The sequence below is a fragment of the Ambystoma mexicanum genome, chromosome 2q (genome assembly GCF_040938575.1).
Source record: "Ambystoma mexicanum isolate Mex_15411 chromosome 2q, UKY_AmexF1_1, whole genome shotgun sequence".
In the NCBI taxonomy this organism is placed as follows: Eukaryota; Metazoa; Chordata; class Amphibia; order Caudata; family Ambystomatidae; genus Ambystoma; species Ambystoma mexicanum.
Genome location: NC_090924.1, coordinates 218,707,568 through 218,725,966, shown reverse-complemented (window position 1 = coordinate 218,725,966; position 18,399 = coordinate 218,707,568). Strand labels below are relative to the sequence as shown.

The following is an 18,399-nucleotide window of genomic DNA, read 5'->3' as shown; positions in this document are numbered from 1 at the left end:
CCCCCGCTCACTATACTGTATAGTATGGTGAGGGGGGTGTTGCGCAGCCTTTTGAAAAATGTTTTACCTACCTAAAATACATACCACAAAAGGTTAAAACTTTTGTTGTTCGAACTTTTGGTGGTATGCATTATAGGTCTTTTGGTAAGGTCAGTAATTTGGTTTCAGTAATTTTGTCCTATACCCTTGTGGTAACGTTCTTCTCAATGTTTCTTGGGAATAGGCCCTTCGGTATCGTGCTCCGAGGATCGTGGGAGCAATTTCACCGGCAGTCTACCGTGTACTAGACGAGAACCACATTGCTCTGATTGTGCCCGGCACCAAGACACCACACACAGATAGTGTGCAGGTCCATGATGGACATTTTAGCGTTGCAGTCCTTGCAGCGTTTAAACCCAGATGGCTAAGGCCCTGAAATACAAGGAGCTTTGCCTGAATGCCTGGAGTGAACACCAACTCTGCATTCAGCTGTGCATCCCCAGGTCTGTTCCAGTGGCCATGGCACGTGCAACACAATTTGCTGCGTGAAGACCCAATGGCAACATTTGGCATTCAACATCCCAGCTACCCAGGACTAGAAGGGTGAAGCATGCTTTCAATTCATTTACTGGCAGATTTTCTATGGTCTCAGGGACCACAGTCCAGATGCCAAAGGAAAATGTGCCCAAGGTGCAAAAAGTATTTACAGCACACAGAGCAAGACTACCTGATGAAAACACCTTGCATACCGATCCATCCAAAATCTTGCTCTTCCTGTCCGGGGGCAAAGAGGATGTCTGAAGGATGGTCGTTGCAGCCTAGACCACAAGCTCTCTGGGGAGGCGTGCATAGAAAGGAAGGCCAGATATGGAGGTAACAGACAATGTTTTGTAGCCATGCCTAAAGCAGTTTCCGACGACGGCCACCGATGCACGGTGAAGCAAAGGGATTAACTTGCCGCGGTCAGACTTTACCTCCTATCTCGGGTCCTGTGATGCTAGGACCACGAGATTATGCAGAGGTATGTCTTATTGGACAAGCTGTGGATCCCCTAAATTCCAGGCCTCAACCCGGAACAGCGATTTCTGCAGCACTGTAGCCCAGACTCTGAGCTGGTCAGCCACTGGGAGGTCCGGAGGCGCTTGATAAAGCTCTTCTTCGTGGGACTCGTGGCTAACATCGAGAATGGATGCTCCCTCCACTCCAAGGGTTGCAGCTCCTTCACAGGACTGCTGGAGATCTTCCACAAGACAGGGCTCTACCAGGACAGCAGCAGAAGTTGGTCACCAGGCCTTCTTCCAACGGTTCTTCGGTCTCCTCGAAGGTCTTTCAGTTGAACAGGATTCTTGGCTCCTTCGGTTTCTTCCAAGATCACTCTAGAGTGGGTGCAGGGATCCTCTTCTTATCCCAAAAGCCAGGTAAGAGCTGAAACTCCCACTAGCCAATGACAGGTCTGGCACACACACACACACACACACCCCAGCAGTGGTCCAATCAGGACCAACGGCAGCAAAACTCATGCATACCACTCAAGACACACCGAAACCAGTTTGTGGATTGGGACCAGACAGTCCCAATCCCACTTCCTGCCAGCAAACACACATAGCCCTCCGGTAGCCTGCCAAAAGCCTCTGCTTTCCCACGCACTGGAAGTCCATACAAGAATTGTCCTGGCCTCACAGGCCAGGAAGAAGGGTAAAAGACAAGGTGGCCAAAGGACAAGTGAAAAACCTTGTGGCATTGCCATGTTTGACCACTAGCCACAGCAAGTAGACAAACACGATAAACAGGATAAGGCTAAAACAAAATACAACAAAAAATAGCAAAAAATAACTGCTGTGACCAGCTTGTCCCTTAGGCACATCTAGAGTAACCAAAAATCCTCAGTGGTAGTCTAGGGCAAAACAAAAAGTTGTACCCATTGTACTTCATTCTAAGATGCATTGTACAATGACAAAAATGTTAACAAAGTGATAACAAATTACCAAAAGTACTAAAGTAACAAAACTAAGGGAAACAATGTTTCCCAGTACTGATAGCCTGTAGGACACGTCAGTTTCCTCATGACAAATGAGCAAAAGCCAGTGTAGTGAAGCTTAAGGCTTCACTGCACGGCAAAAAGAGCAGGTCCGATATAAAAATAAAAGCAAAAGGGTTGGGGGTCCGTGGAAATGGAAGGAAAGGTGCTGTAAAGCGAAATCTTTCCCAATAGTCCCTATTTTGCTTGTTGCATTGGCTTTTCACTAGCACATTTCAGTGCATTACCTGCATTAGCTGAGTGGGCCTTCCTGGACTATTCACCTCTTCCCTCAGGAATCGTTTGGGACACCAAAAAGACTAGCAGGGAAAGTTTTATTATATGTTGCTGAGTGTGAAATAATTATAGGGCCTATGTGCCGATATGTGTACGAAATCTTTTCACCTTACTTTGTTGAATGCAATTATTATGCAAATAACTACTTGTGATTCTGTAGAAGTGTGTAACCCATAGTGGGTTATCTAACTGAGTTGTGTCTATGTACTTAGGTATATTATTTACCTTGGAATATTTAAAGGGTGCGTCAATTGTAGTAGTGTAAAAAAGTACTCTTATTTTTATAACTTACCTGTGTGGGTCTTTTTACTTATCATTTATGCTTTATCTCTGTTTGGGTTTATCTGGTTCCGTAATCCTTGTGGCTTTCGCAGCCTGGATAATCATGGTTCGCCCCTCTCAACAGTGTCACCTTTTTCGGGAGTGTTTGTTTCCCTTCCGCTGCTCAGCTCGGCAGCTAATACACTTCTCGTGCAGAGCTTGGGGATCCGGGCTCTCCTCTGCAGTCTGGTATCAGCATTGATTACCGCCCCCCAGGCCCACCACAGCTTCTGTGTGGTCATGCCACCAGGGGAGATGGATGCTTACACAGGTGGGCAGGCACCGGATCTGAGGTGTGAGTCCGAATGAGCCATTCGCCCAGGTAGAGAGAGATGTGGCCCTTGTCCATCCTGAGACTGCGCTGCCACCATAGCCAACAGTTTGGTGAAGAGGTGCTGAGAAGTATTTTCTGAGAAGCTACCCTATTATGATGAATAGGGACAAACACTAATGTCTAACCAACCTGTATCTGGCTAGTGTGCTGGGAAGCAAGGCTTACACCTAGGAGTGCTTGAGAGTGGTGAATAGTTTAGTTAAGCACACATAGAGCACTCTTAATACATTTAGGCAGAATTAACAAAAATACAGTTATCTAATTAAGCCTTAGACAACTCTTATCAATTTAAAAACCACAGGTAAGTAACACACTAAAGCATTCACTCCAAATATAAATAAATTCACCTTTGTATGCTTTACTAAGAGCACTAACACTTCACTTTTAAATACATAAATATATTTTAATGTACTGTAGTGTAGTAAAGCAAGGGACTAAAGAAATAGAACCAGAAGTAATCAAGACTTTCAGAATAGGAAGTTAGCAAACATAATAGAAAACCTTAGAACGAAAGGTTCTCACATTACAAAGTCTGTCCCTAGCTAGAAAGGAACAGGCCTTGTGTGCTTAAGAATAATCTTTCAGGAGTCGAGGATTTTCCTTTAGAAAGTTGCACAAATATTGGCTCGAGCCAACAGGAAGATAAGTGTTTCAAGGTTCAGTAAAAACGTGTAGACATTCTTTAAAAGACCCTCTCCCAATCCAACCACCTTAGGGGAGACTTAGGGGAGCATAACAGGGCAGAACACCACTGTTCAAGGCAAGGGAGCAATAGGGCTTTATGCCCATACAACCCTATGGAGATGAGGGGTGGGGGAGCCAAACATGTAGGTTTACTCACCACATGTACTCTGATTCACTCATGGACTACCGTAAAAAAAAGTTCCTGAAATCTATGGGCCTTCTGGATACGTTCCTGGGTTACATTGGAGGAAGCCAAGGGGTCACTGGTGCAGAGGTCACTTCAGGCGCTGGGTTCTTGGGCCTGGTTAGTTTGCAGTTCTGTGCTCCGATGGACCACATTCTGGAAAATGGACAGCTGGATGTTCTAGGGTCACATCGACTTTGGGACCACGACTCTGGCAATGACCTCAGCGGACATGATGAAGACAGCGGGAGATGACCCTTCTGGGAAGAACAAAAACTGGTCCTACAAGACCTTTTTTCGTTGGGGAGAGCTGCAAGTCTTCTTGTTCCTTAATCTTATGATCTGCGGATCCTCAAGGGTCAACTCGAGATGCTGACCATTGCAGCTAAGTAACCCAGGAGGACATCCGGGTACACCACAGTCTGCCAGTATTCCAAGCTCTTCCAGGGGCTGGATCTTCGAGCAGAAGTCGGGACTGTTTTTTCCCACTGGTCTAGGGGTCAAAGCACAGACAAGGGTCTTCTTGAGATTTGCAGAGAGACAGGGCTTCACCGGGGGAAATTAAGAAATGGCTCCTGAATCTTGCAATGAGTTCCGGGTGCTGTTCTCAGTGAACTGCTCTCCTTTGTAGGGATCTTGGCTCCAACAATGATCTGAAGTGTGGCTGCAGGAGGAGTCCTTTTATTCAGGATTCAGGCTGGAGTTGCCTTCAGCCCACCAATGGCAATTATCTGCCCCGTTGAAACTGGCAGGGTGCGAGGGGTCAGAAATGCCAGACGGACACAAGGGTATAGTTTTCTCAAAAGTTGCCATTTTTATTAAATAAAAATGGGTGAGATAAACACCTATCTTTCCTTAACCTAGCAAGGTTGGCCCTGCCTGGCAAACTAAAACTAAAGAAAAATGATCTAGTGTCCAAAAGGTATCTGACCCTCACACTAATACACAACATTATAGATAGACTGTTTGGCAATTTTCAGTTCCATAAAATACTATAGCAATTGAAACGCAAAGGTTGTAGAAAGTACTCCTTGTGACCAGGGCTGGACTCCCTTCCCCTTGATCAATTCAGGAATACCTTGTGAAGAGTTTAGATTCAATAATGTTCTGTGCACTAACAAAGTTCTGTTTAACATAGCACAAAAAGTATTTTCAATTCTCTGTATCCTTCGACTTGACAAAGAAAAAGTCTTTCCCACAAATGATTGGTCAAAATCAAAACGACTGTTGTTTTCCAGAGTCTTCTGCTTGACAAAGTAAAGGTTTCTTCCTCAAAACACATAAATCAAGGCGAAGTAATCATTAGCACATCATACTTCTTCTTTAAAGAAAACACTTGTGTCAGGATAGCACAGCAATATAACAGTTCATCAAGAAAGGTGATAGAATTCCTAAGTTCCTTCCAGCACACCCTTCTACGACAACCACAGTACTTTAAATCATCTTCTTCTTTACTGGTACACTCGCCTACCAGGATAAAAACTCCTACTACAATTGTGTTTAGTGGTAATGCTTGTTCCAAGATTCTCCACACCAGTATCCTATGTGAGGCGGCTTGAACAATAACTGCTTCTCTTTATAGTCTTGACAAGGTGGGTTACAGATCTCCCCAAACTGGTATTCCATAAAAGGGAAATTGCACCCTTGTTGTCTTTGTATTATTCTTCTGTCGCCTTTTGGCAAGGCAGGTTACAGGATTCTCCCAATGGAAGTCTCATATAAGGAGAGTTTTGTTCTGCTGCCTTTACTCTTATGCAGCCTCTTGGGTGCTGGCAATGCGGGTTCCAAATATCCCCCAATTGGTATTTCTTATTAGGAGTATTGCACCCTGGCTGCCTTTGTTCCACTCTTCTGTTGCCTCTTGGGTGCTGGCAATGCGGGTTCCAAATATCCACCAATTGGTATCCCTTATTAAGAGTATTTGCGCCCATGCTGCCTTTGTATCATTCAATTGTATGGTATTCAAAATCATTAGGCCCATTTAAAGCTCTGACTCAGGTGCCTGGTGTCTCAGGACAACTCACCAGTCTTCCTTTGTGTCTCTGTCTCACTCGTGGGTACTGCAGAGGATCGCCTCTGGGCTGCTTGTGCTGCTGCCAGCTCCAGTATGACTACTGTAGTAAGCACAGGCCTCCAGGGGAGCTCTGACAGCTGTGTGAGGTTTCCGGTTCTGCTTCTTGACCGAAGTAGCTCACAGTGTGCTGGGAGCTCTTCTCCCACAAGGCATAACTTTCCCCACTGCTGCTTCCAGCTGCGCTTTCTCTGCACAGCCATGCTGCTTCTCTCGCATCTGCCTCAGCTGCTGCTTCTTCTGCTTCTCCCACATCTAGTACTGCTGCTTCTATCACTACATTAGCGTCTCCTTCCTTCATTCCTTCATCTGCAACTCAGACCTCAAATTAAATTTCCTGCTGAGGTGCTCCATGTTACAACAACTAGACCGCTCCTTATGTTTCAGGGTAGTTTCAATCTTCATCAACGCTTAATCCCTCTTCCTCGTCCCAGTACCACAAACATTATGGGTTTTGAAGTCCATAATGTTTTTGGTCTTTTTATTTTTAGTTAACGTCATTTGATTTGCAAACAGAGTTGTCAAGTTCATGGGAGGATGTAAAAAGAGTATGTGATTTACCCTTGGGTTTGGAACCTTTACATAAGGCAGATCCATAACAATTAGATGTCACATTTACTTCCCGAACTCCAATATACCAACTTTATGTTGCTTAGCAGATTTTTCATAGTCTGTGCTTTAAATAATTCTAGAAGAGGAATTTGTACTTTGACAGCATGTCATTAGATATTTGGGTATTAGGGGAAATTCATCCTCATAAGAAGATGAATACTGCGTTTCTCCTAGCGGAGTCACCACTTCCCCCTGACAGCCGGTTCCTCCCATGTGATCCTCCCTCATGTTACCACCCGCAGGGTTAGGTTCAGGTAGCGGCTGCCTTCCCCTGGCCACATGGGAGGTGACTTTAGGATGGAGTTTAGTGATGACTCTGCAGAATTCATCACAAGGGGCTGTTCAATTCTTGACAGTCTCTGGCCGCTGAATCTGCCCAGCAACAGACATGGCTGTTCAAGATGTAGAGTGGGTCCAGACAGACCCAACCCCCAACATCCGGGCCACACACACAGGCCACTATTTTGCATGCAAAAGCTGTACCTTTCCCCAGTAAAGGGTTTTACCACATATGGAAAATATAGCTAGTCCAGGGCAGGAAGAAGGTCAAAAGAAAAGATGGCCAAGTTGTGATGCTGGAAATGCCTTATGGAGGGACATGACCTCTTAGTCCTTGTCCTACCACTTCTCTGTATGTACGTTTTCTGCCACCGAGGTCCAGCCTGGACCTCTGGCAGCGCAGCTCTTCATGTTTATCTTTTGGTGAACATCACCCATGGGATACCCTTATGGCTTCCATGGGTGGTGGTGCACCCTTGTTCTCCTTAGTGTGTTTTTTAGGCACTTGTGTGTTGCCCACAGAGCAGGCCCACATGCTGACTGGCATGGTACAACGTTGGGATGGGGCCTGTGTGAATGGAGTTGGGAGTCAACTCATATTCACTGTTGTGGGTGTCTGGTTTCTGTGTGTGACACAATGAATGAGACAGCCCTGACTGAAACTGACATGAATGCAGTTTAGTGTGCTGAAAGGCTGGGTGCTTACCCCAATCCACAATCTTTATTATGGGTGTCTGGGTGGAGTGAATGGCCTGAATGCCTGTCATCCTGATTGGCTGGCTGCCTGCCTGCATGAATGCCCTTCTGGGCGATTGGCTGACTGAGCCTGGCTCAGTCAGAGTGAATGGGGAACAGATGTGTATATCTGGGGACCTCTCACTTACCAATTTGCTCAGAGGCTGAAGTCAAAGCTGAAGCAAAAAGAAGCTGTTACTTGAAGCCCAGGTGGAGGAGAAGTCTGCTCCTGCAACTTCGTCAATGTATTCCGAAAGCTGTCGTGTCGCCTAAGGACTGATCCAGAGAGGACTTGTAAAGGAGACCTCACACCGAGCTATGAGGGACCATCGTGCAAACTGCTGCTATTCATCCGTAGTGCCCTGGAAGCTAGTCCTTTGTGCCTGCCATCCAGAGAGTGGAAGAAGTCCACTGGTGTCGCCCAGGGTGCAGAGGTGAGTTTCGTGACCACTGGAAGCCGTTGCCGTCTACCGCCCAGAAGAGGGGGGTACCCTGGCATAGTGCTGCTGGACACTCGCAGCTGCGAAAGTTCCAAACTGCCTAAGAACATTTCAAAGGACAACCTTGCCATCATCACGGACCACTTTTTCCCGCCAGAGAGAGTCCAGAGTGCAGAGGAAGGTCCGTTGGTGGGTTTCCGGCCACCAGAAGCTAACAAAGATGTCCTGAGGGTCCAGGCTTGGTAAGTGTCCGTAGTCCACTCGAGTGGTTGAGTCCAGGTCGCCAGAAGCCGTCCAGCAGTCCGTGCTGCGGCTGCAGCTCAGAAGAACCGAAAGTCGGAAAACTACGAGATTCCGAAACCTGACACCAAAAGTGACTGATGCACCCGTCCTGCCAGAAGTCCTGGAAGAGTCCTAGGGGTCTTACTCTGATCTGCCAAGCCTTTAAGGAGCCCACAGAAATTTTCATCTTCACTGGACTTCTACAGTCAGAGAAATCGTCGACCAAAGAAGAGCACTACAAAGAGTAAAACTGCTGCCCTTCAGAAAGACTTTGGTTCCACTTTTTTCGTGGACTCAGCATCCCAGTGGCTCCTTCTTCCAAGGGGGATCCATCCTCGGAGGGAATCGTCGAGTGACACTGAGAAACTCTGCCACTTTGCCTGCCACGGCACCAAAGGTACTGTGACAGGGAAGAGCATCTTCTAGCCTCAGGAGTCGTCCAAGGGTCCCAGATTCTGCTTGGATCCTGTTCTCCAGTGGGCGTTCAGGTACTTTGGGGCGGTAGAACCTTTTAAAGAAAGCAGAAGGTTATTGAACAATATTGGACTGGTCTGTAAAAGACAAGAGACGTTACTCCCAAATGTTTCCCTTTCAGGTTGCACAGGTGGAAGGATCCTCACACAGAATTGTATACCTAGTCTAGAGAAAGCATTCTGCCACTGTTCACAATTAACCTGTCTTTCTTCCCTATTCTATGAAGATACACCTCACTTAAGAATTCACATGCCTATTTAAAATTCTCTTCAGTTAGTGCATTTCTTACTGAATGTATGTGGTACCACAGAGTGTATATATTTGCCATTCTTTGAATAAGTATTCCAAGTAAAAAGTGTTATTATTAATATGTATATACTTGTAGGGGTAGCAACCTTATTTTATATACAGAAGCTGTGTTATTACCTAAGATAGTGTGTGGACATTCCTTTGTGGGGGATACACTGTACTTAAATACCAGCCTGCATCACATCCTGAAAGCTTAAGCCCGATTGCTCGTCCATTGCTACCAAATTGAGAGCCCTGGCTGGGGTGTTCTCTGCCTTTAGCCTAACATATAGAGGGCAAAAGTACAGATACCCACTCAAGTCTTTACACAAGGACAGGCGAAAATCTTGTGGCACAGCCATTTTAGAGTATATACTCTACATGACATCAAGCAGTAAAATGCAAAAGTTTCTGAGACTTAAAAAAGAAAACAATTTAAAAGTATCCCCTGCCACTAGCACATCCTGAAAACATCATGCAAATCACCAAGTAGTAGCTAAATACAAAGCTACAGGGAAACAAAGAACTTTATAATGGAGAACAGAGTTCTCCTGCACTGATAGCTATAGGGACTGATCAGGGCCCCCAAAAACAGATTAGCTTAGTGAGGTAAGTGCAGCAAAAAGGCTTCACGCACTTCCTAAAGTCAGGAACGGTTCAAAACAATAGCAAGAAGAAGAGTCCCTGTGTCTTATGGAAGGAAAGCAGCAACACGTAAAATATTTCCACACAGCATGAATAGCAGAGGTTTAAGGCTGAAGGATACAATCCTGTACTGATGATGGGTGTCCCCAACCACAAACCTGAGGTACTACCTGTGCTTTGGCTGTATTGGCACATGGAAATAGGCATCCAGCTTCACTTAGATGCAGGGTTCCAGCTCTTTGTTCACAAATAAAGGTGAAAACAGTCCAGAAAAGGAAGGGGTTGGCTCAAACCTTGATGTACCAGGTAAGTGCTCCAGACTGCTCATGCCAACTCCTCACAAACCAGCTTGAGATCACATCTGGCTTCAATCATAAGTAAGATTGCATAAAGGTGAGGTGGGGAGAGCGCAGGCAAAACTCTCAAGCCCACAATTCTCGGAGCTGTGCCTAATACCAAAATAATTTCTCTATGAAAATTGATAAGCCATCCACGTTCCAGAGCACCACAGTATTTTTGTTTAACAAGATGTGTCCATCCTTTGAATTTGTATCTAGTTAGTCTCACTGGTCCCTACCAGGTTACTTACTATGACGGTGGCTCCCCCTTAACCTCCACCACACTTCTCAAGTGGAAGGCAGGGAATCAAATGATGGAATCTCTCTGCAATCCTGTAAAATGCAAAGCCACAAACTATCTATACTCCACGCAGCTTTCAATTTCAGAGACAGTTTGGCTGTTACCTCTAGTTAAAAAGACTGACCAATGTCAAGCATGCTTCAGCTTCAAACTGGTGTCCATAAACATCAAAATTACATGCTTTAGGGTTCAATAGACACTTTGAGAAGTCTTACCTTGAGAGAGGCATTGGTTGGCCAAAGCGACTTGTCCAGAATGCAGGTAAAGGTTGAGTCGTGCAAAGATGCTTGTCAGAGACGGAATGGTAATGAAGCAGAAGGCAACACAAGCCTACAGAACAGAGAGAACATAATAGAATAAATATACAAATATGCATATATAAAGCTTGTCATGAAGCATTTGACTGGGATTTACACCACAGAATAGACTACAAAACATAGTGCATTTCATTCTCAAAGTGGGTTTATATTTACTTAAGTAAATGGAGACCTTGTTATAAGAAACATCCAATATTTTCAGCTGTACAGGGAGACAAATGACTTACTTTCTGTAATGTTATTATTGATGGATATTGTTAGGGAAGGCTTTTCTTTCCACCAGAATATTTGTTGACTATTTTGAGACCCATAACCTGATTTTTAAAGAGAGATCCCTTTAAACCTCACCACCCTGGCATAAATCATCTAATTGTGAGAGCAAGTATCAGTCCTTAAGGAAACCGGCACGTGCTGACCCTATCCCCCATTTAAGCGTGTTGTAGCACTGCTACTCAGTGATGCGACACAAAACACAAGAGGCTCCCCTTGCATGCACTGGCAAAGAGGCTGCACCAAAGCACCTTGAAGAACGGCAGGCCACGCCACAGACTCATTGCTGGTCTTGGTCATCACGCATTCGCAATGCGCAAGATGTTCATGGATTCACAGGGGTGCACAACACTTACAACGATAGGTAAAAGATCTAGATTTCATCTTCCACCAAGCATAGAAACAAGATGGGGCAGCGCAGGCCCCTGGCACCCAAACACACCAGCCACCACTCAGCATGGCCAGTAAAATTATAAGGCGCATGTCAGTGTTGGAGGCTACGTTTGGTGCAAATGGATGGCAACTTCTGCTAGGGCACTGGCACAGTAAAGGATTCAAAATCAGTGGCGACAGGTGAATATTTTAAGTTGAGGGGCAATTACATCTCCAGCAAAATGGTGTGCGAGACAGAGAGTAGTGAGGAAGCCCATATTAATGTTTAGTAGAGGGTCTAGGGGTTCTCCGCTTAACGGAATGTTGAAAATAATGTGCTGTAATGGTGCATTTACAAGACTAATTTTAATAAAAGTCAATCATTTTACAACTGGTTCACTGGGGTACGTAAAACAGGAGAAAAAAAAAAACAGTAGACAACATGTCACCAACAGTACACAAGAGCATTTTAAAACATTTCCTTGACGCCCATTTTCTTATTTTTTTGGCAACTACACATTGGGCCTCATTACACGGTACGCAGTAAAAAAACGGAATTTACCGGCATGGCGCTATTAACGTGTACGCCCTCACAAGAGGGCGGCAATAGCGTACCATTACGAGTTCGCGGACACGAGCATAGCACCATGCCGATAAACCCCCTACCGCCATGGTGCTAAAGACCCAATAAAGTCACCTACCGCCCTCGACCAATGTGCTGATTGCACATCCGCCCTACTGCTGCATGGAAATATCGGTCACCGCTATTAGCGCCGACTGTTATTTTGCGGAACCGGAAATAGCGTCATCGCACAGGAATGGGAAATAGCACGGCGGCCATCTTCAAAAACACAATCCATTGCCATCCTCTGCTCCCTGGACCTGTTACGAGTTGCTCAGAGTTGGAAATCATCCTGTACACCTGCATCATGCTCAAGGCCTTCAAAAAAAGCGCTGACAGGCAGCGCAAGGAGAAATTCACTCCTGAAGAATTGAACATGCTCACACAGACCCTGGCTGAGAATGCTGATGTCGTCTTTGCTAATGACATTAGGCGGCCCACAATACTGAAGAAGAAAGCCATCTGGGAACAAGTGGCTGTAAAAGTCAGTGCAGTCGGCACCAGCACCCGCACAGTGCGTGAGTGCCGGAAAAGGTGGGACGACCTCAGGCTGCGGGTGAGGGGCATCCTTGCGGAGAACCACCGGATTGCCAGTGAAGGAGGAGCTGGTTCACCCATCCGACTCAAAGAATGGGAGGAGACCTGTGGGAATCTCATTGCAGTTGAATCCATCGAGGGAGTAGGCAGCATGGAGGTCGGCGTGGGTACCACTTCGGATGCAGGTGAGTGTACACATGACAGAATGCGATGTGAATGTACTGTTTGACCCATATGTCAGCACAGACTCCTCTCATGCATGGACACACATCCACACATGCATCCATCCCTCCCCATGTCAGTGTCAGACCCAAACACACACACATGCGCACATCACCAGTCACAAGTCCCAAATACAACCATGCATGGATGAGGCACTGAACTGGCACATCACCTGCATCCACAAGTACTAAGTCCCAATGGCCACAACTGCATCATTGATGTTAACTGCATTAAGTATATTGAAAATCAACCAATGCCATCCCCCTTCTTGTCCCTGACAGGCTCACACACAGATGGCGAGGATGCCGCTGATGCATCCCTGGCACCAGCGACTAGTAAGAGGCCAAGGGCCCAGAAATCGGAGGACACCCCCACAACTTCCAGGGGCAAGGGGGGAAGGTCACACCTGATGACCATGAAACACCGACGAAGTGCCACTGTCAGGGCAGCAGTAGCTGTACCACAAACTGCAGCCACACCACTAGAGGAGATCCCACAGGCACCAATACCAGCCACTGAGGGCCCACCATCAGCTGCGGCAAGCTCCGCTGGTGAGGCAGCTGCCACTGCCCCCCTGTCTGATCCTGAGGACACCATAGTTGACCCAATGGGGATGCACTCCCCAAGCCCCCCTAGTACCGCAGAGCCTGCACCATTCCAGACCCCAGGGTCTGATGTGACTGTTGAAGAGAACAATCCTGCCATCATGTCCCCCATGGTGGCTTCACCAGCTGCAGTGGCTGCTTCTGAGGGCACTGCATCCAGTGCACAATCACCCAGCACTGCCCTCCAACTGACCACCATTCTGGAGCGTCAACAAGAATTGACTGTGCTGGTTGGGCAGCATGTTGAGGAGGTTGCCCATCTCAGGGAAAACATTGCGGAGACGGCGAGGCACTCCACTGGCAGGATGGACGCCAACACTGACAGGCTGTGTACTGAGATTTCAAGGCTCAGGGAGGTCCTATCTCGCATGGCTGATGCCATGGACCGCCACTTCTTGCAACAAGGACAGTCTGCCCCATCATCATCATCAGGATCAAGACAGACAAGCCCTGACAAGCCCCTCCGGCGCCCAACACGCACCACCAGGCGCTTGTCTGCCCATTCTCAAAATGCTGCCACAGACAATGACAAATAGGGGGTTGATGGAAATTCCACTGCGTGCATGGCCAAATGCATACATGGCAGGCACATGAGTAACTGTTGTGGGAGGTGGGGGGAAGGGTGTTATGGGTGTGTTGTGGGGGTTGGGGGGAAGGGTGTTATGGGTGTGTTGTGAGGGTTGCGGGGAAGGGTGTTATGGGTGTGTTGTGGCGGTTCGGGGGTAGGGTGTTATGGGTGTGTTGTGGGGAGTGGGGGGAAGGGTGTTGGGTTGTTCAGGACTTGCACTTTTTCACCTTTTCATTACTCAATACACTGGTTTATGTTCAAAACACAGGCCTGGACATCCTCATTGTGTCTGTGTACTTTATTGGCAACAGGGTCCATTGCGTGCTCACAAACATACACCAGTGCATTACTAACAATATCCACGTGACAGTACGAAAACATATTCCTCAGAATATCTGGTTGATCAGATGCTGTCTCACAGCACGTCCCTCCTGCCCATCCCCTCTTGCAAGACCTGCATCCCCTTCACCTCCGTCCTCATCACCATCATCATCCTCATCAGGTGCTTCTATTTCAATGTCAGGGGGCAGTGGCACATTCCGTCTGATACACATATTGTGCAACATGACACATGCCATGGTGATCTTGGACACCTTCTCATGTCCATACAGGAGAGCACCACCAGACCTGCTAATGCACCTAAAACGTGACTTCGGAAGGCCAAAGGTCTGCTCGATCACGATGCGGGTCCGGGTATGTGCACGGTTGTATTCCTCCTCGTGCCTGTTCTGTGGGTTCCGTACAGGTGTGAGGAGCCAGCTCTTCAGGGGATAGCCTGCATCACCTGTATGGGGGAAGGAACGGGGTCCTGTCACTGTTCACCTCAAGAGCGGCCTGTTCAAATGACACAAATTGGCATTGCATTGTGATTCACGTACACAATTGACAGCATACATGCAGATGGTCTGTGTGACAGCAATGTGCAAGGGAGAGCTACACCCTGCAAGTGGACATGCCCCATCAATGCCTCCAGCAGTAATTGACATGTCCTGGGTGAGGCGAGGTCTCTGGTGTCCCTGGGGCCAGGCAGATGTAGTTCTGCACTGCTGGTGTACTGCCATACCAACATTGATGTTGCCATGCAGAGAGGCATCGCTTCAGTGGTGGTATAGGTGCGTGGTGAAATGCTATGGCTAGGGTTGATCCATTTGCATGCATTATGGGGCACATTGCATATTTGATGTTGGGGTGGACTAATTCAGGATGGCTCTCTTGATGGCATGTGTAAAATGTAATATTTTGTGGCGTGGAATGTTGTGCAATGTGTATGTGAATGGATGTTTAATGTTTCTAGACCTGGATTGTTATCTATGTTGTGTAGCTTATACCTGCATGTTGGTTCATCTCAAGTACGTTGCAGCCTTCCCAGATGGACATTGGCGTACATCTGCATGTGCATTTGTCCGGCGGACGACAAGCTACACCCATTTTGAGTATGTATCTCCCCCCACCCCCCAAAACACACCCAGTTGGAATATGTATCTCTCCCCCCCAATCACACTGCCATGTGCTTGCCCTGCTACTCACCAAGTAGCCACGAACGTTGTGCGGTTTGTCGCTCCATCTAGCGTGGGATAGTTGAGTTCCGCAGGACCATGGAATCATGGGTTGATCCGGGAAATCGGGCACAGCAATGTGTGATTAGCTTGTTGGTGTCACATACCATTTGGACATTGATGGAGTGGAATTGCTTCCTGTTTCGGTAGACTACTTCATTGTGATGTGGGACCACCAATTCCACATGGGTACAGTCGATGGCCCCGATGCAACTTGGTATGCCTGCCAGTGAATAGAAACCAACTTTTGTGTTTGCAATCTCCTGTGCAGTCCGTGGCATGGTTATGTGTTCAGGTGCATGCTTCAGGAGGGCATCGAGTACCTGGTTCAGCGTGCGGGAGAATACTGGTTGTGAGATGCCATGCATCTGTCCCACTGTATGCTGGTAGGTGCCTGTGGCCAGGAAGTGGAGCACACTCACCACCTTCAGTAGCGGGGGGATGGCAGTTCTGATGTCTATGAGGCTCACAATGTCGTTGTGTCTCATGTCCACGATGCTGGTGATGGTATCCCGGTCCAGACGGTACAGGGTGTGTATCTGCTCAGGATTTAGGTTAAATGGACTGGCTCTGATCCTGGATATTGGTGGGTGCCTCTTTGATATGATTAAGTGCCGTGGTGGTGCTTGCTGTGCCTGTCTTGCCCTCCTCCTCCTGCGTCTCCTTTGTGCTGCCTGTTGTTGTTGCAGCTGCACTGCAATGAGGTCCTCCAGGCCATGTAATGCTGCCAGTATTGGAACCATCTTGGTGTGGGAAGGGGTGTGGTGTGCTAATTTTGAGCTGCCACAGTCTCCATTGCCTCCACCTGTGCTGATTGTGTCCACCTGTGGCAGGTGGGAACACTGCTCAGTTCTCTTAACGGGTGGTTCGCGATGCCGGTATTAGCACCATGGCAGTAAGGGGTTTGGGGGGCTTTACCATGCCGCTATTGGCATGGCCACTAGCCTTGTGATGCTGTGCTAATAGCGGCATGGCGTAATTTACGGGATGGAAGGTCGCGCGCACGCGGCCTGCCCGCTATTTGTGGCACCGTAATTAGCGGTGCCGCTAATAGCGGTGAGCCGGGTCGTAATCCGCATGGGGATTTAATGTTACCGGTATTCTGTTACCGGTAACGTTAAATCCATAACGCCTACCGTGTAATGAGGCCCATTGTCTTTATGTCTGCCATGCACCGTAATAAGCAGAATAAGCAGCAGGTCTGTGTCAAACAATGACTACAAGTAGGTGACTTTATAATTGGTATGCTTGTAGAAAGTGTGAGTTCAAAATCCAGAGATTTTGTTAGGTTTATATTACTTTGCATTCTCGTAATCAAAATGGGCACAATAAAGATGCAACACTTTTTTCTTAAAATATTTCTAAAGGGATTTATATACTTGTTGTCATGGATAGCTTCAATAACTCCCAGACTCTGTAAGATGGTTCAAGGGTTTTTATTTTTGAAACAGTAAAAAAATCGTTTTTTTCTCTTGTCAGGGTGCAGAGAGGGAACTCTATAGGTCTTCCCTCTCTCAACCTACATTGGGCTCTCTACACCCCAACCCAGGTATCCCTAGATCCCAGGGGATGTTTTGGGGGTACCCTAACCTAATACTCGCTTCCCGCTCTATCTCTCCTGCTCCTCTTTCCTCACCCCTATTTTCTCCTCTCTCGACTTTACTCTCCTCTCCAATCTACTCTACTCTCTTCCACCTCCCCGCATACCCTCATACACTTTCACTCTCTCAGTAACCCCTCTTGTTCTCACGCAATCAACCTTTCACTCTATACTTATTATCTCTCACACGGTCTGAACACTCACTCATTCACAGCCAAGCATTCCCTATCAACCCAAGTCAGTTACCAGTCTCTCCCTACCAAAACTTCACCTGAAACAACATCTAGCACAATCTCTGAGACTCTCCGCTCCACAGTCCTTCCTCCACCGGAGACCTCGGTCTATTTCCACTAAACCGGACCTCACCCAAACCCCCTTCACTCATTCTGGCTTTTGAAGAGTTTGTATACCCCAGACTTCGTTTTCCTCCCCCTTCCATTGGTTACCCTGCTCATCTGATTCTTCGGATCAATCTGGGTTTACTTGTCCCCTCCGGATTAGGTCACAACACTGAGAGGTTTTAAAACACCAATCTAGTCACGCCTCCTTTTCACTTGTTGCAGTTAAATCAGTCTCTCTGGTGCATGGCACGGTTGCTGGGCTGCTTTCGTGGAGATGCAATTAGTCCCATATTGTATTTTGAATGGGCCTTTTGACCGGTGCTTCTGATCTTGAATAATTTGCAAAGCCGGTGACTTCATTCTGCAGAATGCAATGCCTTTTAGTTGCAACATTACCTTCTGGGACTAGTGGACCGGAAATTAAACAGAAGGAATCCTGGCCAGACTAGGGTTTGGCAGGCATTGGGTGATCGACAGTGGCACCGCTTTCAACTAGCATGGCACATGTAGGAGGTAGGGAGTGGGACCCTGTCGAGTCACTCCCACAACTAATGGGGTAGGACTTGTTCTGGTGAAAACCCTGGTGGGCCTCCTGCACCAGGTTGAGAGGAGCCCCTGTAATCCCCTGATGGGGTCATGACCCTTACACATAGCCAGGTTGGTCTTGTTATGTGCTGTGTACTTTTCAAGTCTTCTAAAACTGGGTACAATTTTAGCCTGTGAAAACCAGACCTTAAAAAATATGTTTTACCATCCGGAGATGAGAATATGACAAATGCTTAGATTACAGACATGGCTCAACATCATTTACCACTTAACTGAAGTGGGTAATCATGGGCAAATATTGTTCTCTCTCTCTCTCTCTACTCCTCTGCTAAAAGTTGAAGTGATAGTTCACAGTGTAATTTAGTCATCCGTTGATCTCACAGGGCCACCCTAACCTTTCAACCAGTCCGTGGGATGACAAGGGCAGCAGAAGCACTAAAAGATTTGCATTTTCCATCCTGGTGTGTTCTTTCCTTTGCTTCCCCAGATTATAGGAAGGCTACAGTAAACTTCCTTCAGGCCTTTTGACACAAACATGACAAGTGCCCACCTGTTGGGCTTA

The 18,399-nt window shown here is 47.1% G+C and overlaps 1 protein-coding gene across 3 annotated transcripts in view; it reads right to left on the bottom strand.

Moving 5' to 3' along the window:
- VPS35L (VPS35 endosomal protein sorting factor like) overlaps nucleotides 1-18,399 on the bottom strand; it is a 1,734,364-nt gene that overhangs the window by 309,897 nt on the left and 1,406,068 nt on the right. For all 3 annotated transcript variants that reach the window (XM_069647157.1, XM_069647156.1, XM_069647158.1), the window contains exon 26: nucleotides 10,497-10,611. In XM_069647157.1, coding sequence (XP_069503258.1) covers nucleotides 10,497-10,611 — 115 coding nt within the window. The remainder of the gene's footprint in view (nucleotides 1-10,496; nucleotides 10,612-18,399) is intronic.